Source organism: Octodon degus, unplaced genomic scaffold, assembly GCF_000260255.1.
Source record: "Octodon degus isolate 3935 unplaced genomic scaffold, OctDeg1.0 scaffold00123, whole genome shotgun sequence".
Lineage (NCBI taxonomy): Eukaryota > Metazoa > Chordata > Mammalia > Rodentia > Octodontidae > Octodon > Octodon degus.
The window spans coordinates 6,438,158-6,462,445 of record NW_004524699.1 but is presented as its reverse complement, the minus strand read 5'-3'; the positions used below and the strand labels follow the sequence as shown (position 1 = coordinate 6,462,445).

Sequence of the window (24,288 nt, the reverse complement as noted above, 5' to 3'; positions counted from 1 at the left end):
GTGCTCAGGGCCCCCAGTCTCACTGCCAGGCAGGAGAGGGGCCGTGTGGACTGCCCAGGCCCAGCTGTCACCAGCTGCAAGAGGGACCCCGCAGAAGCACCCGAGCACCCGGAGTGCTGGCTCGCGGCCTGAGCAGAAGCTGCTTCCTCACCAGTTTCTGGGTGCAGCATGGTCGGGTGAGGAGGTAACGGGGAGGTGACCTTTCTTCCACACCCGCACGACCTCCTGGACGCACCCCAGAAGAGCACGTTACCATGGCAATCTGCAAATGCAGAAGCCAGAGGCTCACAGCCCAGGGGTAGCCTGACCATTTCTGTCACGGAACTGTCCCCGTGTGTGGTCCTTGCCCCTGCCTTCTGGAAGCTGTGAGCAGCATGGCTGGTCCCCCGTGGAGGTGGTGATACCACTGGCTTCTCTAGCAGGGACTCGGGGAGTTGGCAGCTGGGACAGCATGGGCGCTTCTCACAGGCAGCACCTGGGCTGGCCATGTCCGTATCACTGACCTGGGACGTGGCCGTTTAAGAAGCCGTGTCAGTGCTGGCCAAGAGACCGCTGGGGCTGTGCAGGAGCAGCCGTTCAGAGGCACAGGGCGGCACTGAGCCTGTGCGTGCCCCCCAGGCCGGCCCGAGCCAAGGCCTGGCTCTGCCACATGAGCCAGGTGCACAAGGCAAGCGGTCAGATATGCTGAACCTCGCTGTCCTCGTTGTACCTGGGGCTCCTGGACCTGGCCACTGGGAAGGCCGCAGATGAACCTTAAGGGGGGCTGAGGGGGACCTGGGGTCACCTCTGTCCAAGCCCAGCTCAGGTGGGGGAGGTGGCGTTGCCTCTGGTATTCACCCTGCACTTCCTAGTGGACGTGGTGGCACTTCTCCTGTCCCAGCCGCCTCAGGGCTGGGATTACAGGCCTGCACCAGCACATCCACGTGTGCCGTGTTTGTGGGGCAATAGCAAGCTGTATATATTTTTTTAGGTCCTGGGGATGGAATTCAGGGCCTCAGGCCCACTAAGGCAAAGCTCTACTAATAAGCCACCCTCAGCTCCTGCACTGCACACTTTTGACTTCTGGACCTTTCTGCACAAATGTGCTTTCTTATTTATCCTTTTTTTTGGGGGGGGGCAAGGTCTTGCTATGTACCCCCAGGGTAGCCTTGAACTTCCGGCAATTCTTCTGCCTCGGCCTCCCGAGTGCTGGCATTACAGACACACGTCTCCCACATTTGGCTTGAATGTAGCATTTTAATGAAAAAACAGGAGAACACACCCACCCTCCCGAGTGCCCCTCTGGCCTCCTTGCCTGCCCCAGGACACTCGCTCCTGCCATCTCCTCTGCCCGAAGCCCCCCTGCCAGGTGCTCTCATGCATCCTGCCCTTCCTTGTCCCTGTCACTTCCTTGAGACTACGCAGGACTTGGGTCTGACAAGCCTGCCCTGGAAGTGGGGTGGCAGCCCTGTCCCAGCAGCTATTCCAGGAACTTCACAGGCCCTTGCTCACACCTCCTGCTTCTCAGAGGCTAAGAATGGCAGTGCCTGAGGTAGGTGACAGGCAGGGCATGTGGCCCAGGGACCCAGACCCGCTGGGCTGGACCTAGAGGAGGGTGCCTGGCACAGCTGAGCAGGATCCCCAGTCACCACCATCTGGCCCAGGGGGTGGCGGATTTGCCACCCAGCCAGTGTGATTCTGCCTTTCCTTCTCCCATGTAGTCAGCTGTCAGAAACCTTGGAACCCAAGAGGATGCTTGGGCCAGCGGGCAGAGTGATGCACGCCTGCAATCCAAGCACACTGGAAGGCTGAGGCAGGAGGACCTCGAGTTTAGGCCCAGCCTGAGCAATCTAGGAATTAGTAGGACCCTGTCTCAAAATATAAAAATCCAGGTGAGGAGATAGCTCAGTAGAATAAGAACTTGCCTGGCAAGGGCAAGGTCCTGAGTTCAATCCCCGGTACCGGGAAAAAAAAAAATCCAGGTCTGGGACGCAGCTCAGTGCAGAGCCCTGGGTTCGATTCCATTGCCACAAATACTAAGAAAGCAGAGAACAATCCAGGCCTAATGACTCAATGCAGTCCCGGTGGCCCCAGGAATCTGGGTTTCCTACCTGATGCCCTGCCTCCTGACGGAGAGTCCACTGTGTTGAGGATGGACATAGCCAAGGGTGTCCCCAGGGGAGGCCCTCACTTAGCCAAGAAACCCCACAGACATTGCCCGGCACAGTGGGGCAGAGGCCAGGTTCGGGCTGTGCGGGGAAACCCCACATGCACCCTGGGGTGTAACTCAGTCCCTCTGCAAAACGTAGGGCAGGGGCAGGTGGGTGGGAGGCTGAGCACTTGGCTCAGGGGTGCCTGGGGGAAATTGGGGGTACCAGGAGGTGGAAAACCTCTTTCCTGTTCAATGCACCCCGAAGATGCCTCCTTAAATAGCATAGATGAGGCTCCACTAATACATCCTTGTTAATGAAGGAAAGATGTCGAGGAGTCCTTAACCTTAGTGAAGCCTTCCCCATCACGCTGGTCCCGGGGATTGGAACTAGGGATTGAACTCAGGCCCTTGCGCTTGCGCTTGCCAGGGAAGCACTTGTTCCACTGAGCCACCACCCCGGCCCCTGTTTGGTTTGGTTTGGTTTGTTTTGTTTTGAGAAAGTATCACTCTACAGTGCAGTCTGGCCTTGAACCCACTTACATAGCCCAGGCCGGTCCTGAACTCGTGGCGATCCTCCTGTCTCAGCACTCCCAGTGCTGGAATTACAGACTATGCCACCACACCCAGCTTGCCCAAGCCATGTGAAGAGAAACGGAAAAATAAATTCACCCTGGCCTCAGTTTACACAATGAAAAGTGGGTCGGTTCAGACATGGGAGGTGCCGAGGATCCCGCGCCATTGCGAGCACGCACTGGCACGGGCATGCAGGTCCCACCGAAGGATCGCAGGCAGGCGACCGTGCTCGCGAAGGTTTCACTGCTGGGCGCAGGTCCCAGCCAAACCAAAGCTCCCACCAAAGTTCAACACGCCCCCCAAACTAGTTCCTGATTGGCCCGCTCGGCCCACACTGTGAACTAATTTCACCTTCTGATTGGCTATCTTGCTTTCTGTTGTGCGCTGAAGCCCTCCCTTTTCCTGATTGGCTCAACAACTACCTGCAGTCGCCATGGATTGGGTTCTGGAGGGGCGGTCTCGAAGGCTCTAGGGGCCCCGATCCCTGATTGGCTTCTTTGGCCAGCCACACGGCCTGCACGCTGAATGGCTGCGCCGCTACCTGTCTCGAGCTCCGATTGGATGCGTGGAGCCTCCCCTGAGTGATAGGTCGGGACCACCGCCCCCCTGGTTCCCCATTGGCTGTTCAGCGAAGCCCGGTCTCCGGGTAAGATGGCAGCGGACGGACAGTGCTCGCTCCCCGCTTCATGGCGGCCGGTGACCCTCACCCACGTCGAATATCCTGCAGGTAAAAGGCAGCGCCAGCTCCGAGGTCGCCCTCCCGGGGCCGGCCCCTCAGACCCAGGCGCCTCAGCCTGCGCGAGCTGACGGAGAGGGCGCCGAGGGACCGGGTGGGAACTGTCAAATAGTGAGCCACGGAGGGGCTAGCCCTGCGCGCGTCGCGCAGGCGCAGCGGGGCGGCGATGAGCTGGGCGAAATTGCGAGGCGCTCGCTTGCCAACTCTGCGGCTGCGCGGCTGGGCGCTCCCCCGGGTCCCGGGGCACGGGTGGGCTGCAGGGAGGCGGGGGTCTGTTTGAGGTGGGACAGATTCACGGGCCTGGACCTTGGCCCTTCTTCCCAGCCTTCTCCCGAGCTGGAGAGGCCGCACTCGGTTCTCCGGCGTGCAGGGAGTGCCTCTTCCTTGAGACAGTACTCTGCTGTCTGCAAGAGAAAGAGCTCCCTGTTGCGGGGAGTGTGCAAGCCGAGGCCAGGCTTGTGAGTATTGGGGGTGCCACGCCCTGAGCCGCGCACACAGAGAGCGCTGGGCGGGCGAGGAGGCAGGCAGCCCCGGGATGGAGCTTCCTGTCAGACACACCTCCAGAGGCGCAGAACCTTCCTCTTGGGAAGTCTACTGGCGACTGTCTGGAGGCGATCTAGGGGGAGTGGTGCAGCTCTTAGGCCTTCAGGTCGGATGTATCTGGGTTCCAGTGCAGGCTGACGCCTTGTGCAAGGGCCTCCCCCCACCCCGGCTCAATTACTTCATCTCTAAAGTGGCCTTAAGCACGGTACCTCCCTTTGGCGTGAATCAGATGATGGCAGGCCCGAGGAGGGCTGGGTGCAGTGTGTGTGCCCAGTAAGCATCCGTAAACACCTGCAGTCCAGTGTTGCCCTTTACTCCAGCACCCTGCCTGTAGGAGGGCTTCCAGCAGGGTGAGGCGAGGAGCCCCTCTCCGAGCCCTGATTGCCCAGGAAGAGTCTCTCTTGCTGTACCTTGGGCAGGGATGTGGGAACCCAGACCTGTTTAGGGCCTCAGTTCTGGATACCAGAGGACTTTGGCATTCTGGCCTATGCTGGGGGTGGCGGAGCCCTGCCAGGTGCTGGGCCCCATCTGCTTGCCCACCCACCATTCATTCATTCATTCATTCATTCATTGAACCAGGCCCACTGTGCACCTCCCAAGCTAGGCCTTGGGCCAGCTCTGGGCTTCGACTGGGAAGCAGGCTTGGTAGGCCCTGCACCTCCATTCTGGGGAGAACCTCTGTTTGCTCAGAGGGTCACCAAGGCTCAGAGGCGGGGAGGGACTTGAGTAAAGCCTCAGCTCCTGCCTGACTTCCACTTGCCAGCTTCAGAGCAGCTTCTTGGGGAGCTCACATTGTAACCATCAAGGAGGAGCCTGGCCTTTGGGAGCAACATGTCTGCAGGGGGTGATGAGGAGCCTGGCAGAGCCCAGTGCCACCTGGCGAGCTCAAGACCCCTGCAAATGCTTGTGTGATGCCCTGCACTTCTTCAGATCCACATTGCACTAAACTTGCTTTCTTCACCTGTTATTTTTATTATTAGTAATTATTATTATTATCATTATTATTATTTTGGTACTGGGGATCAAACTCAGGACCTTGGGCTTGCCTGGCAGGTGCTTAAGCTGCTGAGCTGTATTCCTGGCCCTTCACCCATTATTTATCATAGCTTTTGAGTGCTGTTCTGGGCTTGAGTAGAATGAGACGGAGAAAGACTTTGCTCCTATTCTTAAGGGCCTGCAAGGAGAAGGGACAGACGCACTGGCCCGGTAGCTTTATCATGGTGCAGACCCTGCACCGTGCCCCGGTTCCATGGCAGACTGAGAGCAGAGCTGCTCCTCCCCCTCTCACTGCCACTCTGGTAGATACTTAGTGCATGCTGAGGTCACCCTGGCAACATCCCAGGTGGGGCAAGCAGTGTGTGCAAAGGTCCAGAAGTGGGACAGCGCGTGGTGCATCCAGGGAATGAGGCCCATCCTAGAACTGGGGCAGAGGTGGCAGGAAGCAGGCCAGGGCAGGGCAGAGCTTGGGGAGACAGGCGAGGAGAGCAGCCCCCAAGGGCAGTGGGAGCCACAGCGGACTGAAAGCAGAGTGTGGCAAGGCCAGAGTCCTTGGCAGCAGCCACAGAAAGGCCCCAGGGTAGAGGCAGCCATGGGGCAGAGGAGGAGGTTACTAAAGACCTAGTGGCACCTGTCACCCTCTTGTCCTCAGCCCAATGTAGTGGTGAGACCAGACTCTCAGGGGTGGCAGGGGAAACAGGCCCTGATGAGGGAAGCGACTCACTGTGTCTTCTTGTGGGACTGAGGGGCACCAGCACGTGAGCGTGGGTTGCTGTCCTGTTCAGTTAGCCCCCGCAGAGCCAGCGTCTCTTGGGGCACGTTTGCACACACGGCTTCCATCTGGCATCTCTGGGCCTCCGTGGACGCATCCCCTCTGCTCATGGCAGCTGCTTCCTCCAGGGTTCTCCCAGCCTCAGCCTGGGTCCTAGCATGGAGGCGTCCCAGGTGTCAAAGACCAGGCTGAGACCAGGGGGTGAAGTTCATGCAGGCAGAATGTGCTGGCACAGGAGCTGAACTGTGTCCTCTGACCCCAGCGTGACCACATGGCCACTTTGTCTCAAATGGTGGGGGCAGCCTTTGGACTCAGCCTACCTGTGGGCTGGGATGGGAAGTGGCTCTCTTCTCTTGGTTTTGGTGTCCCCATATGTCAAAAAGCCCACAGGTCCTCATACCCCTCACTCAGGCTCATCAGGGGGGTGATGGTCGGCTGCATAGGAGGTGGGATTTCTGACCCGTGGCAGAGCTCCGGGAAACAGGTGGCCATACTGGGCTGGCCCTTAGAGTCTTGGGGACCCAGGGTGTTTGATGCCCCAAGAGTATCAGCACTCAGCTGGTACAGCCCCAACATGGCCCTGTGCCTCAGAGTCGACCCTGTGCCTTCGGGGCTGCTCCCTGCAAGGGCCTCTCCCCCGGCATCAGGCCAAGTGGGGTGCCGGTTCTCACTTGAGGGAGCTCGTGGCTGTAGTGTTTGGACCAGGCCAGAGCCGTGGACCCTCCAAGTGCTGTTTCTTTCTGGCTGTGCAACCGGGGAAGTCGCCTGTCTGTCTGGGACTCCTCTCCTTGCTCCGTAGAGTGGGGACAGCAAAGGTACCCGCCCTCAGCTCACAGCACATGAGCTGGGTGGTCACCGAGTTTGCCCCCCCCTTCCCTTTCTCCCGCAGGTGATCTCTCCGGCCACCTCCTCGCCTGCCTGAGCCTCGGCCCCGTGTTCGTCATTGTTGGTTTCGTGACGCTCATCATCTTCAAGCGGGAACTGCACACAGTGAGTCGGTCCCCACAGCCCCTCCCAGGCCCGTGGGAGGTGTGGAGCCCTGGTCCCTGGGCTAGGGCGGTGGCCCGCAGGTGGCCAGAGGCCCTGCTGAGCACATCTTCCCCCGCAGATCTCTTTCCTCGGGGGCCTGGGCCTGAACGAGGGGGTCAACTGGCTGATCAAACACGTCATCCAGGAGCCACGGCCCTGTGGAGGTAGGGCCTGGGCTGGGGTGTCTGGGGTCCTCCACTGCAGCACTGTCCCCTGACACCTGGTCTCCTTTCTGCCCTAGGCCCCCACACAGCGGTGGGCACGAAGTACGGGATGCCCTCGAGCCATTCCCAGTTCATGTGGTTCTTCTCTGTCTACTCCTTCCTCTTCCTGTATTTAAGGTGAGCTTCTGGTCCAGGCCAGGGACTCACTGCTGACCCTCTACGTATCCTTGGGGGTGCGGGAGCCACAGGGAAGGCAGAGGGCTCCAGGAGCATTTGGCTGGGGCCGGAGCTCTTTGGGGAACCTGGACCCTGCAGAGGGCTAAACCCCGGATGGGCCTGTCTTTACAGAATGCACCAAACCAATAATGCCAGGTTTCTAGACCTGCTGTGGAGGCACGTGCTGTCTTTGGGGCTCCTCACTGCGGCCTTTCTGGTCTCCTACAGCAGGTACAGGGAGGGATCCCCATCTGCACCCCACCTCCTCTGGGCTCTGCTGGGCTCTCCGTCCCAGTGGGACTCATGACTCTAGTCCTAGAGCCCGGGGGCAAGGCTGCAAAGGCTCCCAGTCTGTTTTGAGGGATGGGGCCCACTTGTCCCTCCTGGTCCCATTTCTGGATCCCACAATCCTGGCAAACCAGCGTGCACTGGCTGTGTATTGTTAGCTCCCCAGAGTTGAGGAGCTGGGGAGGACAGCAAACTCCAGCCGAGCCACCTTCTAGAGACTGGGGCAGCCCAGTGTGGCGCCTGTCAGGCCCCTGGAAGCTGAGCTGCGGCCTTGTCCCCAACACTGCCCACCCATGTGGACCTCTACATGTGCACATTAGGCCCCTGGGCGGCCTGCCTCGGTGCGGCCCATGGCGCTCTCTGTTCCTGGTGGCCTGTCTTGGTGCGGCCCATGCGCTCTCTGTTCCTGGTGGCTCTCGTGAACTTCCTTCTGGCCTTGACCCAGGGTCTACCTGTTGTACCACACCTGGAGCCAGGTGCTGTATGGGGGCATCGCTGGAAGCCTCATGGCCGTTGCCTGGTTCATCTTCACTCAGGAGGTCCTCACCCCACTGTTCCCCAGGATAGCAGCCTGGTAACTGCCCCCTGCCCCTCCTGCCTCCCAACACCATGGCCCTGTCCCCTCCCGTGTGCTGACTTCTATGTCCAGAGCCCAGCCCAGTCCCCCCTGGGAGGGCAGTGCCAGGCTCAGGTGCCAGGAGCTGAGGCCACTGCCCATGTCCCGTCCCCAGGGGGTGTCCGCAGGGATGGAGGCACCATCCTTGCTCCCTGCCTAGGGACTTAGAAAGCAGCCCGAGTCCTGCTGGGCTGTAAGAACTGCAGGCCAGTGTCCTTGCCTGGTGATGCAGGTGACACAGCAGAGTCTTGGTGGCTCTGGTGCTGCAGGCCAGGCAAAGACTAGGCAGTCGGGCGGGGGCAGGGCAGCCCCAGCACCGGGGAGGCACCGGCTTGGTGGCAGCTGTGCCTGATGCAGCCCTCTGCCTCCGCAGGCCCATCTCCGAGTTCTTCCTGATCCGAGACACGAGCCTCATCCCTAACGTGCTCTGGTTTGAGTACACAGTGACCCGGGCAGAAGCCAGGTGAGTAAAGGAGACAGCAGACCCCACTGCCCTGTACCTGTGGGGCTCCCCAAGAGCCAGCCCTTGCTGGCTTTTCTTGCATTGCCTCATTGAATTTTCCTGTGGAGCTATGGATGTGAAAACCGAGGCCCAGAGAGAAGGGAAGCACAGCCTGAGGTCTCTTGGAGAGGAGGTGGGAGAGCTAGTTGTTTCAGAGCTCTCACATGGAACCTGTCTAGTCCAGAACCAGTAATGGATCCCTGTGGGCCTCAGGGGCCTGTGTGTGGTGCCAGTGGGGCTGTTGAGCCAGTGGGTTGGGGTGGCCCAGCAAGCTGAGGTGCACAGCAGGTTGGGGTGAGGCTGGGCCCTGGGGCTTCCTGACTCATGGACTTTCCTCAGTGTATCCTGGTCCTGGGTAGGGTACCCTCGGGGTGGGCAGGGCTGGCACCTCTGCTTTCAGAGGGGAGTAAGGCAGTTTGGGCCCCAGATGACTCCAGGGAAGTTTTCCCTGGGCTGGACGGGACCACTCTGGCAGCAACATGACATGTTTAGTGCATCAGGGTCCAAATGAGCCTAACAAGCTTAGAGCGAAGCAGGGATTTGAGGGTTAGGGCAGGCCAATCCCATTAGTGCGGAAAGGCCCCAGCTGGCCCTGCTGAGCTGCCACCTGGCTGCCCCCCGAGTGGCTGGCCCTGCCCTGTCTCGCTGGCTGCTTTCATGGACCCACACCTGCCCTAGCTGCCCGGGGTGCTGGGGAGACAGAGTGAGACAGACAGCCACATCCCTTCTGGTGCCAGGGCAAGGCCCGAGCTGTGTGAGTGGAGACGGGGTGTGGAGAGTGGGAGCCTGGCACTGCTGTGGGAGTGAGTGGGCAGCCAGCAGGGGGCTCTCAGCAGAGGGGCTGAGGCGCAAAGCCTCTGAGGCAGAGCCACTGGTGGCAGGGAACAGGGGCCGCAGCACAGGGGTCCATTCTGGCTCTCAGCCAGCACCTCTGAAAAGTAAGGGTGATTGACCCACTGCCTCAGATTCCTGGACTATTCCACTGGAGACACAGGAGCACCTAATGCAGCTGCCGAGGATCCCCCATCCCCATCCCTGTCCCCATCCCATCAGTCAGTCTCCTGATACTGCACTTACCGGCTTCCTAGGGATTCTGGGTGCACAGCCTTGTTCCCCAGGACCCAGGCCTGGGGCAGGAGCACCATGAGCCCAGCTGGGGTGGACTGTGGCAGCTGTGAGTCAGGTTGGGTTGGCACTGTGTGCTGACTGGGCTATGAGCCCAGGGGACAGCTGCAGGTGCCTTCATGTATGACCCTACCCTATTTGCAGGAATAGACAGCGCAAGCTGGGGACAAAGCTGCAGTGACCTCCACATCTGGGCCGTGTGATGCCTTGCAAGGTGGACAGCATGACAGAGGGACGAAGCAGAGACCTCTACAGACCCAAGTCACCAAGCGGAGCCTTTTTGTTTTCTTAATTTTCATTTTAATGAACGAGGTGGACCAAAGGGCTGAGCCAGCCCCTCAGCCAGGACCCTGGGAGAGCCTGCTGCCCCGGGCCACATGGCCAGAGACCTTGCTGTGTTGCCGCCAGTCCCTGGCAGGGTGAAGCGTGCCCTTGGCACAGGCACCAGGGTGTGGGGAGAACAGGGCTTGCACCTCTGGGCTTGGGGCTGGGAGCTCCAGGGGGTGTGAGACACACACACTATTTATTGTTTTGTAAAAGGCAGGAGGGGTTTGGAGAAGGGCCTGGGAGAGCCGGTGCGCGATGGCTCTGTGTGCAGAGGGACCTTCCTGCCGCTGTCCCAGAAGCTCGGTGTTTCCCTGACAGCAGGGCTGGAGCTAGCATGCGGCTGGCGGCTGCCGTGATTGTGTTCTTCCCCAGTTCCCCTGACCCCACAAGGGCTTCCTCTGGTCCCCCATCCTGACAGCTGTCCCTTTCTGACAAAAGAGCCTGCACATGTGGGTACACACACCCAGGCTGTTTACAGCTCTTTTTTGTCCCACCAGTAGTAGTCCTCTTCCGGCTGAACAAATGCCAGGGGCCAGAGCCGGCGAGCCCCACCTTCCTTGTATGAGCAGAACTTGTCCTTGTCCCTGACTGGGGACCTGTTTGGGACCACCCTCGGGCCTGGGACTGTGTGCCCAGGAAGGCACCTAAGGGACCTGTAGGTCACTGTGGTGCTTGTGGGCAGATGCACTCCTCAAGTGTCCAGAACTGCGCCTGGCCCCGTGGACCCGTGTCTGATGCCCCCTTTTCTTTGTGGAGGTTTCTAACCTGCTGCTGAAGCACAATTTTTTGGTGCTTTCTTTTCTCATTTGTTCAAGGCAGTGTCCAAAGCCATTCTAGATGCCAGGATCAGGGCTGATTTCTAGGGAGGTAGGTCAGTGCCCATGTTTCCCTCCCCTCCCCTTAGGATTTTTATTTTGTACTTTCTTGCCTGAGATAAGCCAAGAGTGAGGTGGTTTGATTTCAGAAAAAAAAAAAAAAAAAAAAAAAAATCAATGAAATTGTTTACTATTGTTTTAAAATAAAATCTTAAACTCTGATGGCTGCAGTATGTGCTGGCTAAGCCCAAGAGACGGTGCAATCAAGACCATAAAATTAGAAGCCTCTCTCCAAGGTATCTAGTCCTGGCCGGATGTGAGGCTGCACACTCCTAATTCCAAAGTTTTGGGAGGCTGAGGCAGGAGGATGGTAAGTTCAAGCCCAGGTTGGGTAACCTGGTAATGAGACCCTGTCTGAGCAAGTAGAAAGGGCTGGCAACGTAGCTCAGTGCTAAGCCCTAGGTTCACTCCCCCATAGCAGAAGTCAGTCAATTGAGCCATCTTCTCTGCCCCTAAAGCAGGGCTTTGGTGGCCTCAACACTTCCAGCAGGACCCGTCCAGTCTGGTTCCGGGGTGCTCTGGCCAGCAAGGAAGTTGCCTCACTGAGGCCAGCCAGTGCAGGGAGCTCTGGCCTGCCCCAATCAGAAACAACCTTGTCCTGGAGGTGCCAAGGCCAGGCCGGGTTCCCCAGAGCCTTGACAATGAACCTTGACTTCAGGCTGTGACACCAGGTCTGGCAGCAGCAAACACATTTCTGGGGGAAGAGGCCTGCGTTTCAGGTTTCAATTCTGGATCGAGGAGTTTTTATATTATAAAGGAGTCAGGTGTAGTGGTGGTAAACACCTGTAGACTACTAGCTGGGAGGCTGAGGCCGGAGAAACCTAAGTTCCAGAGCAGCCCGGGCAGCTTAGTGAAATTGTCTTAAAAGCTAAAAAGGGCCAGGGCTGTTGGCTCAGTAGTAGTGTCCCAGAGCTCAGTCCCCAGCACAGAAAGATCATCATGGAGCCCACTGTACAGGCACCATCGCCTGCGTCCTGAGGTCTGGGCAGGTGGCTGCCCTTACCCAGCCTTTGGGGAGAACTGGGTGCAGTGAGCCCCACCTTCACGTGGCCAAGGAGTCGGCCAGGCATGGCCGGTGAGGCCCTTCAGCTGTGCCGCAGCCTCTCTGCCCTGGACAGCTGGGCGACCAGTGCAGAGCAGCTGCCGAGCCACGTGGGCTCCTCGGCCCCCGGCCTGGAGACAAGGGTGTCCCCAGGGAATTTCTGCCCAGCCATTTAGTGTTCTGATGACTTAAGTTCCGAACTTCAGTTTCCTCATCTGAAAAACAAGGAAGCTGGGCCACAGCCATGTCCATCTGTAATTCCAGTATTCTGAGAGGCTGAGGCACAATTGTGAATTTAAGCCCAGCCTAAGGAATTTATGGAGAGGGGCTGGGGAGATGGCTCAGTAGAGTAAGTGCTTCCCTGGCAAGCACAAAAGTCTGAGTTCAATCTCCAGTTCCGCCAAAAAAAAAAAAAAGTAAAAAGGAATTTATTGAGAGGGCCTGTCTCAAAACAAGGGTGAGGATGGAGCTTAGCATGAAGACTGGGTTCACACCCTCCAATCGCCAAAAAACCCACAGACTACCCAAAGTAACCTCAGGTGGGCAGCCCTGACCACTCTATCGAAGTCTCACCCTGGCACCTGCTTGCGTTTTGCACGCACCTATTTCACTTTATTTTTTGGCAGAACCGGGGATTGAACTCAGGCCCTTGAGCTTGCAGGCAAGCGCTTATTCTCCTGAGCCATCTCCCAGCCCCCCCTTCACTTTAAAACACACACACCCACAGTACTGGGGATTGACCCAGGGTCCTGCACTGAGCTATATCCCCAGCAACTTCTATTTTTCTGAGACAAGGTCTCACTGAGATGATTGTACTGGCCTTCAACTTCTGACCCTCCCGCCTCAGCCTCCCACATAGCTGGGGTTGTAGGCGTGCACACCACGCCCAGCTCTGTGCCTGTCCGTTGGTCTGTCCATTCGGCCTCCACTGGCTGCATGGGTCAGGACAGGCCCACAATTCTGACCAGGTGGCGGGGCTGGAGATGACTGCTGCCACTACCATGCCCGTGGAGTCACTGGACCAGCCCGAGGACTGCTTGACACATCTGGGAGCTCCTGGGCACTGGGGGGCCACCTGCCGCTTAGCTGAAACTCATCTGTTTTTCAGTACCAGATACTGAACTCACGATGTTATGCTTGCCGGGCACGTGTTTGATCTGCTGAGCTATCTCCCCAACTCCTGAAACTCATCTTTCCAGCATATTTCCTCTTTTATTACTCATCCGCCACAGGTTTACTTCATATGGGGACAGCCCCTTGCCTGGGGAGGCCCAGAGTCCTTGGCCATAGCCAGTCATGTCTCTGGGTCTTTGGGAGACTGGGTCAGGGTACAGACACTGGCGTGCAGATGGGAGCTGGGAGGAAAAGGAGCTCTGCGCAGGCTCCTGCTTTGGCAAGTGCTGGGTGGCCCTGTTCCCTGCCCAGGGACAGCATGGTGGGGCTGGGCCAGGGGCCTGTACTTTCCATCCTGCTCAGCCTCAGTTGATTTCAGCACTCGGGCTGTGCAGGACCTGGGAACAGTCATGGAAGGCACTAGGCTTAGGGTTGTAGGCCCCATGAGAGGACGCCGGCCTGGCTCGGTCAGACCTGGGCCTGGGCTTTGGAAGCTGCAGGCTGAGCTCAGCGAGCACCCGTCCCCAGGCGACTTGACTGTGGCTCAGGGAACCTGGGCGCGGAGCTCAGAGCTTGGCCCGGGGGTGGCGCTGCAGCAGTTCACGCATGTCCAGCAGTGCCTTTTCTAGGTAATGTGCCAGGCGGGCAGCGTTGGTCTCAGCGCAGCTATTGTAGGCCGACACGGAGAAGTTGACATGGGTCTCCATGGGGTTGTAGCAGACACCGTAGCCGTCAGGGACCACAGGCCCGAAGAACATGACACAGTCTGTCTTGGCAGGGACCTGGATAGTGCAGGATCAGTCTCATGCCCTGCCTGCCCAATGCTGTGCCTCTCCTCTGGCACAGCACTGCTCCCTCTTCTCTGTGGTCCCAGGGTCCCTTCTTGTGGGGACTCTGGCTTCTCCCTCCTCATCTGTCCCTGCTGCCTCCCAGTACTCAGTGCTGGCTGGCAGGGGTCAGGTGATTATAACTGACCAGCAAATGACTAGGCTCATTTTCTTTCAGGGCTGGGGCGCCTACTCACCTGCCGTGGTTGCTGTGTGCCGCCTGCCCAGTCCTCCTGGGCACTGCACTGCTCTAGTTGAGGGCCAAGCACATGGCCCCACCCCACCCCACCCCAATGGGTTCTTGCCCCCTCCCAGCGGGGCACTCGGGCACTGCTCACCTGGCTGGTGGAGAGGTTGAAGTGCATGGCAATGGCGTAGGAGGTGTCCATGAAGATGTCAGGCATGCTCACCAGGTCCTCAATGGCCTGCATCTTGAGGCCCAGCAGGTGTCGGTCAAAGGCCTCCCCACGGATGGCCTGGGGGAAGGAGCAGGCAGGAGCAGGTTCAAAGCAACAGGTCACCCTTGCCTGCTCACCTTCCCTAGGAGGAAGTGGGATTCCCTGGGCGACCACTCACCCGGTCGGTGTAGGCGCGGTGTGACTGCACAGCCTTCCGCAGCAGCTCCACCTTCTGGTGCTCCTGAGGAGTGTGGGCGAGAGGGGCCAAGACGCTGTTCCTCCCTGTGTGCTACTTCAGGACCCTAGTCCCCCCAGCACTGGCTCCAAGCTCCTCTGGAGGAAGCTCAGCTTCTTTGGAGCAGCCATCTCCTTGATCCCAGCCAGGCCAATGTGGGGCAGATGCTCACTGCTGGCAGGTGGATGACTGAATGGATCTTTTCTCTTGGGCTGTCAGGAGGCTCTGAACTAAAGCCTCAGCTCCATTTCCTTAGATTACACTGCCCACCACAGGGCTGGGATCCCACAGGTCATGGCCAGAGTGCTCCAGCAGAGCAAATGGGATAAGCGGATGGTGCAGCGCAGGTCCGCAGGTCCCCACTCTAGCCCGGGCTCTCACCAGCACACTGGAATCGTCCATGGCCTTGGTGAAGGCCAGCGAGTCTGTGGAGGCCGAGCGGATGGTGTCGGTGCGGCCCAGGTGGAACATGCGCAGGGAGGCGCTCTCGTAGGTGGCACAGGCCTGCCCGTAGATCCTGGGGGGAGGGGCACTGAGCACTGTCCCAAGGTGCCTGCCCGCCCAGTCTCCCGCCCGACTCCCAGGGGTGCACACCTGTAGTAGGCCAGCTGCAGGGCCATCTGGAAGAAGCCATCGGGGCTCAGCTTCTCGGACTTGGGGAAGTCCTTCCCGAAGTGGTGGAACACAAACACCATGATGTCCAGGTCCTGGAGCATACTGGGCAGGCCATGGGGGGTGAGAATGGGCCCTGGGAGCTTCTGCACAGCAAGAACCCACAGTGGGGGTGAGGGGTTTGGGGAGACAGTGACAGTCACCTACATGCTGAGGTTCTGCTTGGCCTTCTCGATGTCATTCTTGATCTCGGGGGTGATGTTGAATCGCAGCTTCTTGGGCATGGGCAGGGGCACCATGGGCGATCGCACCAGCTCCGGCTTCTTCCTATATGGGGGTGGGGCTGAGTCTGCCGGGGGCTGGGGCCCAGAGGGTCTGGGAGAGCTAGGGGCTTGTCCCAGGCACAGGTGGGCAGTGCCAGAGCCAGGACTCAAACTCAGGTCTCACTGACTCTGAACCATGTCCTCTGCTTGCTTCCCTTCCCTGATCCCCAGGCAAAAGGAGAGTGATGTCCAGACCTGCAGTTCACCTGTCACCAGGTACTGAAGAACCACAGTGTGAGCCGACTCACGTGTACTCCATGATGTGGTCCAGAAGGGCGACGATGGGGGGCCCCTCAGCAGCAGCATGCTCATAGACGAGCCCACAGGAGCCATCCTCTGCTACGATAAACTGTGGAGGACAGGTGACCTGTCAGCGACTCTCAAGGGTCTCAGGGGAAGGGCCACTTTGAAGCCATCTCGGTGTGACACTTATTCCTCTGTGACAGCTGCCATCTGTCAGGCAGCCTGGCCATCCCCAGCCCTTCCTGAACTCCATACCCCAGTGAGTCTTTGAGGATCCACAGCAGGGCATTGTCACCCCAGGCCCAGGCACACTAAGGGATGGCTGTGTCTGGTCCCAGACCCTCCTGATGTGCTGAAGAGCAGTGCTGGGGGTGACAGAAGCCTGATAATGATAGGCGGCTGCCAGCAATCAGGGCGTGTCCAGCCCACCGCCTTCCACCTGCTTTATAAGCAGGAGACAGATGCCAGCCCCATAATGGCAGGCAGGAGAAAGTCCGGGCACACCCTCACCTGCAGTGTCTTGTCAAACCAGCGGTTGCCGCTGTTCAGTGTGCCACCGCCTCCGTGCAGCATCTGGCCAGCCACATGGTTGCGATAGACATCTTCAGAGACCCTGGGCACCGGCTTGTCCAGGCACACGGTGAAGATGCTCTTCTGGATAGAGCGTACAGAGTCCCGGTTCACCTTGTCTGTGGTGGCGTGGGGTAGGGGTGAGACTCAGGACTTGGTGCCCAGGTACCCTGCTGGGAAGGGGAGTTCCTGGCCTGGCCCCGCTGAGCCCAGGGGTCCTTGCGCCATCTACTGCCTGTGGGTAAGTGCTTTGATCTCATCCTTGACAGGCCACTTGCAGCAGCACCTCAACTCCCAAACCCCTGGCCACGGCAGACACGGGGTCACATGAGACCTGTGGGCAGTCCCGCAGTGCCCAATGGTGGCCCGCACCTTTGATGAGGGTGTTGTAGGCCTTGGCCCAGCTGTTGCGGTGGTTGGAGGTCAGGATGCCCACCGGCTCCTTGTTGGTTTGCAGAGACGAGTTCCAGATCTTCTCCAGCTGCACAAATATCTGATCCGCAGTAAGGGGTGTCCCATCGCTGTGGTACACGTCCAGCTCAAAGAACTGAAGAGAGGAGAGGAGCGGTCACCTTGCCATGTCTGGAAAGCAGGGAGGCAGGGCTCCGTGGCTATGGGCAGCGCCATCCACCTGGTAGTTGTGCACCACAGTGATGTGCATGGGCGGCTTCTTGGTCTTCAGGAAGTTGACCACAGAGTCCTGCTTGGGGCCTGGCACACGGCAGGACGACAGGATCTGGTAATACTGGTTCATGCATAGTGGCTTCCCCGCAAGGTGCTCCACAGGAAGGGTCTCACTGTAGGGCGGGACAGCGAGGCCTCAGGGAAAGAGAGGGGCCCAGTGGACGGGCCTGAAGCGCAAGCAAGTAGGTCACACACCACGCAGCACAAGCATTGCTACTCCACCGGTGTGAACAGGGGCCAGCAGTACCAGGGGCTCTGGAAGCCTGTGCTCCCCTGGCAGGAGCCCTGTTTATAAGTTACCCAAAGACTCTTAGGATTCAGTTTGTTATGGGGGACAGAAGGCAGCAAGTGAGCTTCGGAGGTCCTCTTTTTTAATTTTTGTATTTTAGGACAGGGTCTACAGGGTCTCACTGTGTAGACTAGACTTGTAGTGATCCTCCTGTTTACAGCCTCCCAAGTGCTGGGCTTACAGGTGTGCGTCACACGCCCAGCTTGGAGTCTTTCTTGGTTTGGATGGGTCAGTCAGCAGGAAGACAATTCAGCAGCCACAGCAGAGAGCTGGTTTCCCAGTCACTAGCATGTGCTATCCACAACCCTCCCTGCAGCTGGGCCAACAGGAAGTGGAAAGGATGGACCTTGGGTCTGCCCAGGGGTCAAGGGTGGTTGAGGGTGGAGTGCTCACTTGTCAATCATGGTCTTGAAATCCAAAACGCCCTCAATGAGTTTGGCAGCAAACCTGTAAGATCAGTTAGAGATGTGAAGCTGTGTGAACACACAGGGGCCCCTGAGCCAGGAACGTGAGCTGGGGACAGGAATAGCCACAGGCAAGATCTATGGCTTCGCTTCTCCTCCTCCCCGCCTACGAGAGCTGAGAGCCACCCTGGTCTCCCAGGCAGGTGGCTGTCAGCAGGGCCTGGGACCCAGGAAGGGAGGCAGTGGTACAGACATCCCCTCTGCTGGGCCCTTCCTTTTCCTCCTCCTCCTCCTCCTCCTTCTCCCTTGCTCTCCTCCTTCCTCCCTTCGTCCCTCCCTCCCTTTCTCCTCCCCCTTTTTCCCTCTTTTGTAGTGCTAGGGGTTGAACCCAGGCCCCTGCACATGCTAAGCAAGTGCTCTAGCACTGAGCTACCACTCAGCCCTGAATTAGACCCAGGGCCTTTGGGCTGAGCTACACTCCCAGTTTTTCCTTTCTCTCTCTTTTTTTTTTTTTTTTTTTTTTTTTTTGTGTTTGGTGCTGAGGACTGAACCCAAGGCTTCCAGCTTTCTAGGCAAGCATTCTACCGCTGAGCCAAATCCTGAGCCCCCGAGCCTTTCCTTTTTGTTTTCAAACAGAATCTCTCTAATTGCTAAATCACCCAGGCTGGTCTTGAACTTGTGATTCTCCTGTCTCAGCCTCCCAGCATGCTAGGACCATAAGCGTATGCCACCATGCCTGGCACATTTGAGACAGATTTTTTATAAACTGCCCAAGCTGGCCTCAAACATGTCATCCTCTTGCCTCAGTCTTCCTCATAGCTGGGATCACACATCTAATCCAGATAGACCATGTGGATTTATGAGGAGAGATTTCCTGGCCTGGACCAATCATCGTCAATGCCTGGGGACACACAGCTCTACTGTGGGGACCACTGGCCAGGTTTTCAGAGACTGAGACCTGGCCCTTCTCAGGGGGCCCTAGTCCTTTTACTATTTTTTGCATGGCTGGGGATGTAACCTGGAGCCTTGGACGTACTAGACAAGAGTTCCACTGTTAAGCTGCAGTCCCAACCTTTTCTCTTTTCTATCGTTTTCTTTCTTCTTTATGTATTTGGTTGTTACAGGGTCTCACTATGCAGCTTGGACTCCTAGTGATCCTCCTGTTTTCAGCCTCCCCAGTGCTGGGATTACAGGTGTGCCACCACATCTCATCTCAGTGGCAGGCGCGGCATACCCAGGGGCTGGGCCAGTGCAGCATGTGGTGCTAGGGATGGAACCCTGGTCCCTGGGCTTGCCTAGTCCACTGAGCTATCTCACTGGACTCTTTTCTGTTTTTTTCCTTGCCTTGTCCCTTTAAGAGACACAAGCGGCAGCAGAGAGCTGGCCTGGTACAGGAATCCTGAACTGTATTTTTATCTCTGTTAGGATTAGAACTGGGCCAGGGCAGGTGTCGTGGCCAATGTGGGAAAGGGGACTGTGTATAAAGGTCACGCTGTGTCCGGCTGAGGACTGGGGAAAGGAAGAAATAGTTATGGCACTCTGCTAGTAGAGACTCTGTCTCCTGTCTTCAAGGGCAGCCTGGGGAGATCCCTTCATGCCAGCCTCAGTTTCCTCATCTGTAAAGCAGGTATCATACTCTTGTTTCACAAGGCTTTTTTTGGGTACCAGGCATCAAACTCAGGACTCTGCACTTGCCAGGTAGGTGCTGTGCTGCTGAGCTATATCTCCAGCCTCATGAGGTGTCTGTGGGAATACGAGAAGCACTGGGGTCTCTGCCGTCTCCTGGGAGTGGGCTTTGCACTCTGGGAAGGCTGGAGCCCAGCCCCTCCCATCCCTGGCCACTCACCGGAGCTGGCCTTGTAGATCCACAAAGTCCTGTTTGGGCAGGACCACGCCTGGGCTGGAGCAGATGACCACAGGCTGGCGGTACTGGAGGTAGGCTGTCTTGAGCCACCATTCGGACAGCTGGCAAAGGAGCAGACCAGGTCAGGGTCACTGGGACCTGGAGCACCTTCCTTCCCAGGCCAGGGACCTGGCCGGCCCTACTCCTCAGCACTGAGTCTCTGAATGACCACCAAGACCCAGAGCACACTGCCCTCCCTTTGATGCATAAGCTCCCATGCAGGAAAGGCTGCAAGGAAACCTGCAGTGGAAGACAGCAGGGTGCGCAAGTTTTCTGTCTTGTGGGGCCGGGGTGAGAACCCAGGGCCATGTCCATGCCAAGCACACGCTGTCACCGAGTTAACCCCAGCCCCAAGTTCTCAGTCAATAATTGTGACACAGCAGTAAACAAAGATGTATCCTCGGACAAACAAAAACAATAAAAGTGAAATTTAGATAAAAACCAAGTCTGGCCAATGAGTTCCTGACTTTCTTAGGCTGGGAACTGTCCAAGGAGACAAGGGCTGCTGCCAGGGAAGCCCAAAGGAACCTCCGGGGCCCTCAGTTTTTCCAGCAACAGACTGGGAAGGGGAGTCCCACAGGGATCCCAAGCTCAAGGCAATCTTGAAGAGGGCTCACAGTAAGGGCTAATGATCCTGCTTATGACAAGATGCAGGGAGATGACACATCCTGAGGACCTGCCGGGACCAGCCCTGCGTATGCAGCTGCACACGCTCTGGATGCCATTGGCCCCAGGCTTTCCTACTGACTGCACCCCACACCAGTTCTGCTCCCCTGGCCCCACTGCGATCCCTACCCACAGGTTCCTTGTGGAGAACGGCTGGGTCCTACCACCAGGCCACTCATCCAGGGACTCAGCAAGAAGCAGGGGCCATGACTTAGTCCTCTCCCTTCTGACTCACAGTCCCCTCTCTGGGCCTGTTTCCTCAACAGAAAGGAGGGGCAGACAGGGCCCTCAGAGCCTCTGGCTGTGTCTGGGATATGGGAGAGCCTGCAGGCAGGTCGCCCCTCTAGGAGACGCCCAGGTGGTGGCAGGGCGGCTTCAGGAGCATCATGCCTGGGATGGAGGTGGCTGGATCCCAGCCTTCTGAGTGTTGGGTTAAAAGAGCTGCTGAATCAACCACCCAGAAAAAAAACACCAGCCCCAGCCCCTGTGAGGTCTGCTCAGGGCCTGCATCCTCATTCTCCATCCCAGGCCTGCCCTACTAAGTCCATCTGCCTCCTACCTCTCATGGACAGAAGCCACCTGCCCAGCCCACGGCACCCTGCTTCTAGTGCACTGAGCTTTCCCGCAGCCTGCTTTTACTTGTCACTGTCCTCTAAAGGATACACTGTAGCGACCATTCACACAGCACTAACACAGGTATTGCAAGTAACTGAGATGACTTAAAGTACTCAGGAGGTGGGCACGAAATACTAAGCCACTGTGCAAAAAGGACTTAGGATCAGAGCTCTTGGTTTCTGCCCGGGCCCAGGAACTGGTCCCCTGTGTCTACTAAGCATGGTTTCAGAGGCAGAAGCCAGCTCCTCAGCCCACACATCTGCCCCACCAAGGCCAGTCCCAACTTGGCAGCCCTGGGCTGGCCTCACAAATGCCCTAGGCGCTGCCCTGGAACAGTCCAGGGACTCTGGACCTCCCTGCCCTGCATCACAGGCCCAGGCCACCTGCCTCCCCTGGGGCAAAGGCACCACCCTCCCAGGCCTTGGGCTTCCACTCATTCCCCTAGCAGCAGTTCCGTTCCATCTCCAGGTGGGAGTGAGGGCCAAGTGCAGGAAAGTAAGTGCACTGAGTACCAAATGCACCACCATACAAAGCAACGCTCCCACGTAATGCAAGCTCTGCGAGTCTCTGCTCTGCCCCTCGGCGGTCTACTTCACCCCACACTTCCTCTCACATGCCAGACTGTTTCCCCTTTGTCCCTGGTTCGGATCTAGCACCCCTTCTCACACCCACCCCACTATTCAACAGAAAGACGCCGCCAACTGCCTGTCCTGGCACTTCCCACATCCTCTTCCTGTGCATAGGACATGGCTGCCTGAAAGCGCCTCACCACAGACTGGCTCTCTGCCAGCTGTGTGACCACCAGCTCAGGGAGGCTGCTCCTGTGTCCTCGCCTACCCTGTGCCCACAGGGTGCCAAGCACAGGGTGAGTGCTCAGGAACCTTCACAGAGCAGACCAGGGAATGTGCTGGGGCAGCTGGCACTGCAGATTCCAGGTGTGCAGCCAGCAGCAGGCACAGTGAGCGACTTACCCAGTTTTCCGACTTCTTGGCCCTGCGCTCCAGCCCCTTCTGCAGCCGTTCCCCTACACCGCCAGGGCTCCGGAACTCATCCACCAGCTGCCTGGTGGCGGCCCACTCCTCCTCGCTCACGATGGGCTGCAGTGCCTTGAGGTAATGGTCCAGGGACTGCTGCAGTGGGGGCACAGGCAGCCGTGGCAGCGCATCCTGATGCGCCTTGAGCCTGCCAGGCAGCTTCATCAGGGAGGAGGGCTTAAGGAAACCCAGCGGCTTCGCCTGCAGGCAGTAGAACACCTTGCTCATTCCCTCAGCAGCTCCAGAAGCCTGCTGCTCCCCAAGCCAAAGTCCTGGGCATTTATGTGCCATCCCGGGAGTAGAGATGGCCTCATGGGTGGTGCTCACCCAGGCCTCCCAGCCCTCAGCTGTGGTGTCCCCGCCTCCCAGGGGCCTGGACTTGCAGACAGGCACAGGGAGGGTGGGGTGTGGCCCAGGGATCCTAGTCAACACTAGTAGGGTGGCAGAGGTGAGGGGGCCCTCCCTCCTGTTGGGAAGTACAGACCCCACCCTTCTTTCCCTGGGAAGACAAGTCACCCAGTCTGGGGACAACTCCCTCTCCAAGTCCCCACCTCCTTTTCTTTCCTTCTAGACTGAGAAACAGGATCCAAGAGAAGCACAGAGACCTAGACAGTGAGGCCTTAGGTCTTCTCTTGCTTGTGGGGTGGGGGCTAGGGGCTTGCAGCAGCAAGAGAGAGCTGAGTGGCCAGCACAGAGGGTGAGTGGTGGCAGAGACAGAGGCAGAGGGGAGTCCAGGAGATTCTGGAGGCAGCAGAGAGACAGGAGGGTCCCAGGCTGCTGGTACGGGAGCAGGCAAGCAGCAGAAGCTCCCTTGCATACCTGCTCTCTCTGCTGCCCGTCCTCCATGGCCCGGATGAGGTCCTGACCCTGTCTGTCTGCCTTGGCTGGATCTCTATGCCTAACTGTGCTACCCAGGGCGTGAGCAGAACCTAGCAAGAGGCAGCCACCTGCCCAGGCTGGAAAGAAAGGACAAGAGCCAAGGTTTAGGGGGAAAGGTAGGACAGCACTGGCAATGGCTGGGTGGCATCTGGGGTTGTGCCACTGGAGGAAGAAGCTATTGGATTGCGGCTTAACTTCCAGGCTCAGAGGAATGGGGCACAGGTGAGTGGTTGGCAGCGGGCACTGGAGTAGGAGGGAAGATGGGAAACTTCCCCTTTTTTCTCTGAATAGGCCCAGTGCCAGGGATGTGAGCCAACAGGTACTTAAAAATCCACCTGCTAAAATCTACATAGATCTTTTAGATGTGGGAAAACTTGGCTGGAAGGCTGAAGCAGCCAGGCCTATAAATTCCTGTGGCTCTGAAATCTGTCCCGCAACTGGGGCCTGGTGCAGTGGGACAGACCCCTAGAAAAGGCCAACAAGTGCCCCACCCATTTCCTACTTCCCTTTGGACTCCTGGGCCCTTTCTCTCTCCATGAAAACCTGATTTTTCTGACCTGTTGCTTCTCCAGTGGGAGGCTCAGAACACAGAACTTTTGGCAAGAAAAATAAGCCAAAAAAAAAAAAAAAAGAAAAGAAAAATAAGCCAGAGGTCAATGGCTTGAGAATTGATTGGACTAGATCTGAATAAGCAGTTGCTGCGAGCTCATCAGGCCAGTCTGGTGGTCCTGGGCGCCCCAGAGGCGCCTGTGGGACAGGGACCGGCTCTGTTGGCCAGGAAAAGGGTGACACTGGGATCTAAAGAGTTTAAGTCTGAGCCCAGAGGAGAACCCTCAGCTGTTGCCAAAAGGGCGTCTGTCCCCAGAAAACAGAGCCTGACAAACAGACTTGCTCAGATCTGAGAGGAAAGGGACCCAAATGAGGACTGTAGCTTGCAGTTGGGGAAGACAGGTTAGCAGATGTGGACAGAAGGGGAAGACGGGAGCCGCCTGTTGCCTGCGCCAGCCCCCGGGACTTTCTGCCAAGCCCGGCTAGATGGTTCCTGTGAGCGGCTCTGGCCACACACTGATGCCTGGGACCGAGGGCACTGACCCAGGGCACAGGCTTGGAGATTGGCTATAGCCAGGCAGGAGCGGGCCAAAAGGCGAGCGGGGCCGGGCTCCAGGTCGAAGGCGGGGCCGCCTGGCGGGGGGTCTCGACGCCCCTTCCCGGTCTCGCACGCTGCCCGCCCGGACCTTACCCGCTACCTCCTCGCCGAACTCGCGGGAGGGGGGCGGCGGAACCCCACCCCGCAGCCCTCGGCGCCCCACGCGCGTCCCCTTCCCGGCGCCCCCGCCGCACTCACCGCAGTCCTGGCGGCAAAGGCCAGCATCGTCGCGGTCGCCGTGGACACTCCGTCCGCTCCGCCCCGCGCGCTGGGCTAGGTCGGCGCCCCTGCTGGGTCACTGGGTCCGCGCTAGGGCCAAGGTCACCAAGTCACCGCCGCTAGCAGGGAGCAGCGGCCCGGCGCCCACCCACGGGCCGGGGGGCGGACTCGCGGGCGGGGCCCGGGCGCGAC

General features: G+C 58.5%; 2 protein-coding genes across 4 annotated transcripts; one reads left to right on the top strand and one right to left on the bottom strand.

Moving 5' to 3' along the window:
- Window positions 1-3,331: 3,331 nt before the first annotated feature.
- Window positions 3,332-12,197, top strand: Dolpp1 (dolichyldiphosphatase 1). Its single transcript, XM_004640463.2, has 8 exons — window positions 3,332-3,431; window positions 6,641-6,741; window positions 6,860-6,944; window positions 7,022-7,121; window positions 7,293-7,391; window positions 7,894-8,022; window positions 8,438-8,527; window positions 9,836-12,197. The coding sequence occupies exons 1-8, from the start codon at window positions 3,356-3,358 to the stop codon at window positions 9,870-9,872; spliced, it is 717 nt and encodes a 238-aa protein (XP_004640520.1). The 5' UTR covers window positions 3,332-3,355; the 3' UTR covers window positions 9,873-12,197.
- Window positions 12,198-13,122: 925 nt separating this feature from the next.
- Crat (carnitine O-acetyltransferase) lies at window positions 13,123-24,282 on the bottom strand. 3 transcript variants are annotated; one of them, XM_023700515.1, is made up of 15 exons: window positions 24,076-24,282; window positions 22,671-22,807; window positions 21,789-22,052; window positions 19,480-19,598; window positions 17,623-17,676; window positions 16,888-17,053; window positions 16,629-16,803; window positions 16,197-16,375; window positions 15,692-15,792; window positions 15,328-15,447; window positions 15,103-15,225; window positions 14,890-15,025; window positions 14,452-14,514; window positions 14,214-14,351; window positions 13,123-13,830 (listed from the first exon to the last, which is right to left on the bottom strand). In XM_023700515.1, the coding sequence occupies exons 2-15, from the start codon at window positions 22,695-22,697 to the stop codon at window positions 13,615-13,617; spliced, it is 1,881 nt and encodes a 626-aa protein (XP_023556283.1). In that variant the 5' UTR covers window positions 22,698-22,807; window positions 24,076-24,282; the 3' UTR covers window positions 13,123-13,614. The 3 variants fall into 3 exon arrangements, with proteins under 3 accessions (XP_023556283.1, XP_023556284.1, XP_004640518.1); XM_023700516.1 differs by lacking the exon at window positions 24,076-24,282 and adding an exon at window positions 23,971-24,025; XM_004640461.2 differs by lacking the exon at window positions 22,671-22,807.
- Between the last annotated feature and the right edge of the window lie 6 nt (window positions 24,283-24,288).

What these genes read in the sequence shown, in the direction of transcription:
- Dolpp1 (XM_004640463.2), top strand. Translation starts at nt 3,356, where the DNA reads ATGGCAGCGGACGGACAGTGCTCGCTCCCCGCTTCATGGCGGCCGGTG. An exon ending in TCAAGCGGGAACTGCACACA is followed by an intron (nt 6,742 to 6,859) that starts GTGAGTCGGTCC and finishes CTTCCCCCGCAG; the next exon opens with ATCTCTTTCCTCGGGGGCCT. An exon ending in TTTCTGGTCTCCTACAGCAG is followed by an intron (nt 7,392 to 7,893) that starts GTACAGGGAGGG and finishes GCCTTGACCCAG; the next exon opens with GGTCTACCTGTTGTACCACA.
- Crat (XM_023700515.1), bottom strand. Translation starts at nt 22,697, where the DNA reads ATGGAGGACGGGCAGCAGAGAGAGCAG. An exon ending in ACGGGCAGCAGAGAGAGCAG is followed by an intron (nt 22,053 to 22,670) that starts GTATGCAAGGGA and finishes TACTGCCTGCAG; the next exon opens with GCGAAGCCGCTGGGTTTCCT. An exon ending in GATCTACAAGGCCAGCTCCG is followed by an intron (nt 17,677 to 19,479) that starts GTGAGTGGCCAG and finishes CTGATCTTACAG; the next exon opens with GTTTGCTGCCAAACTCATTG.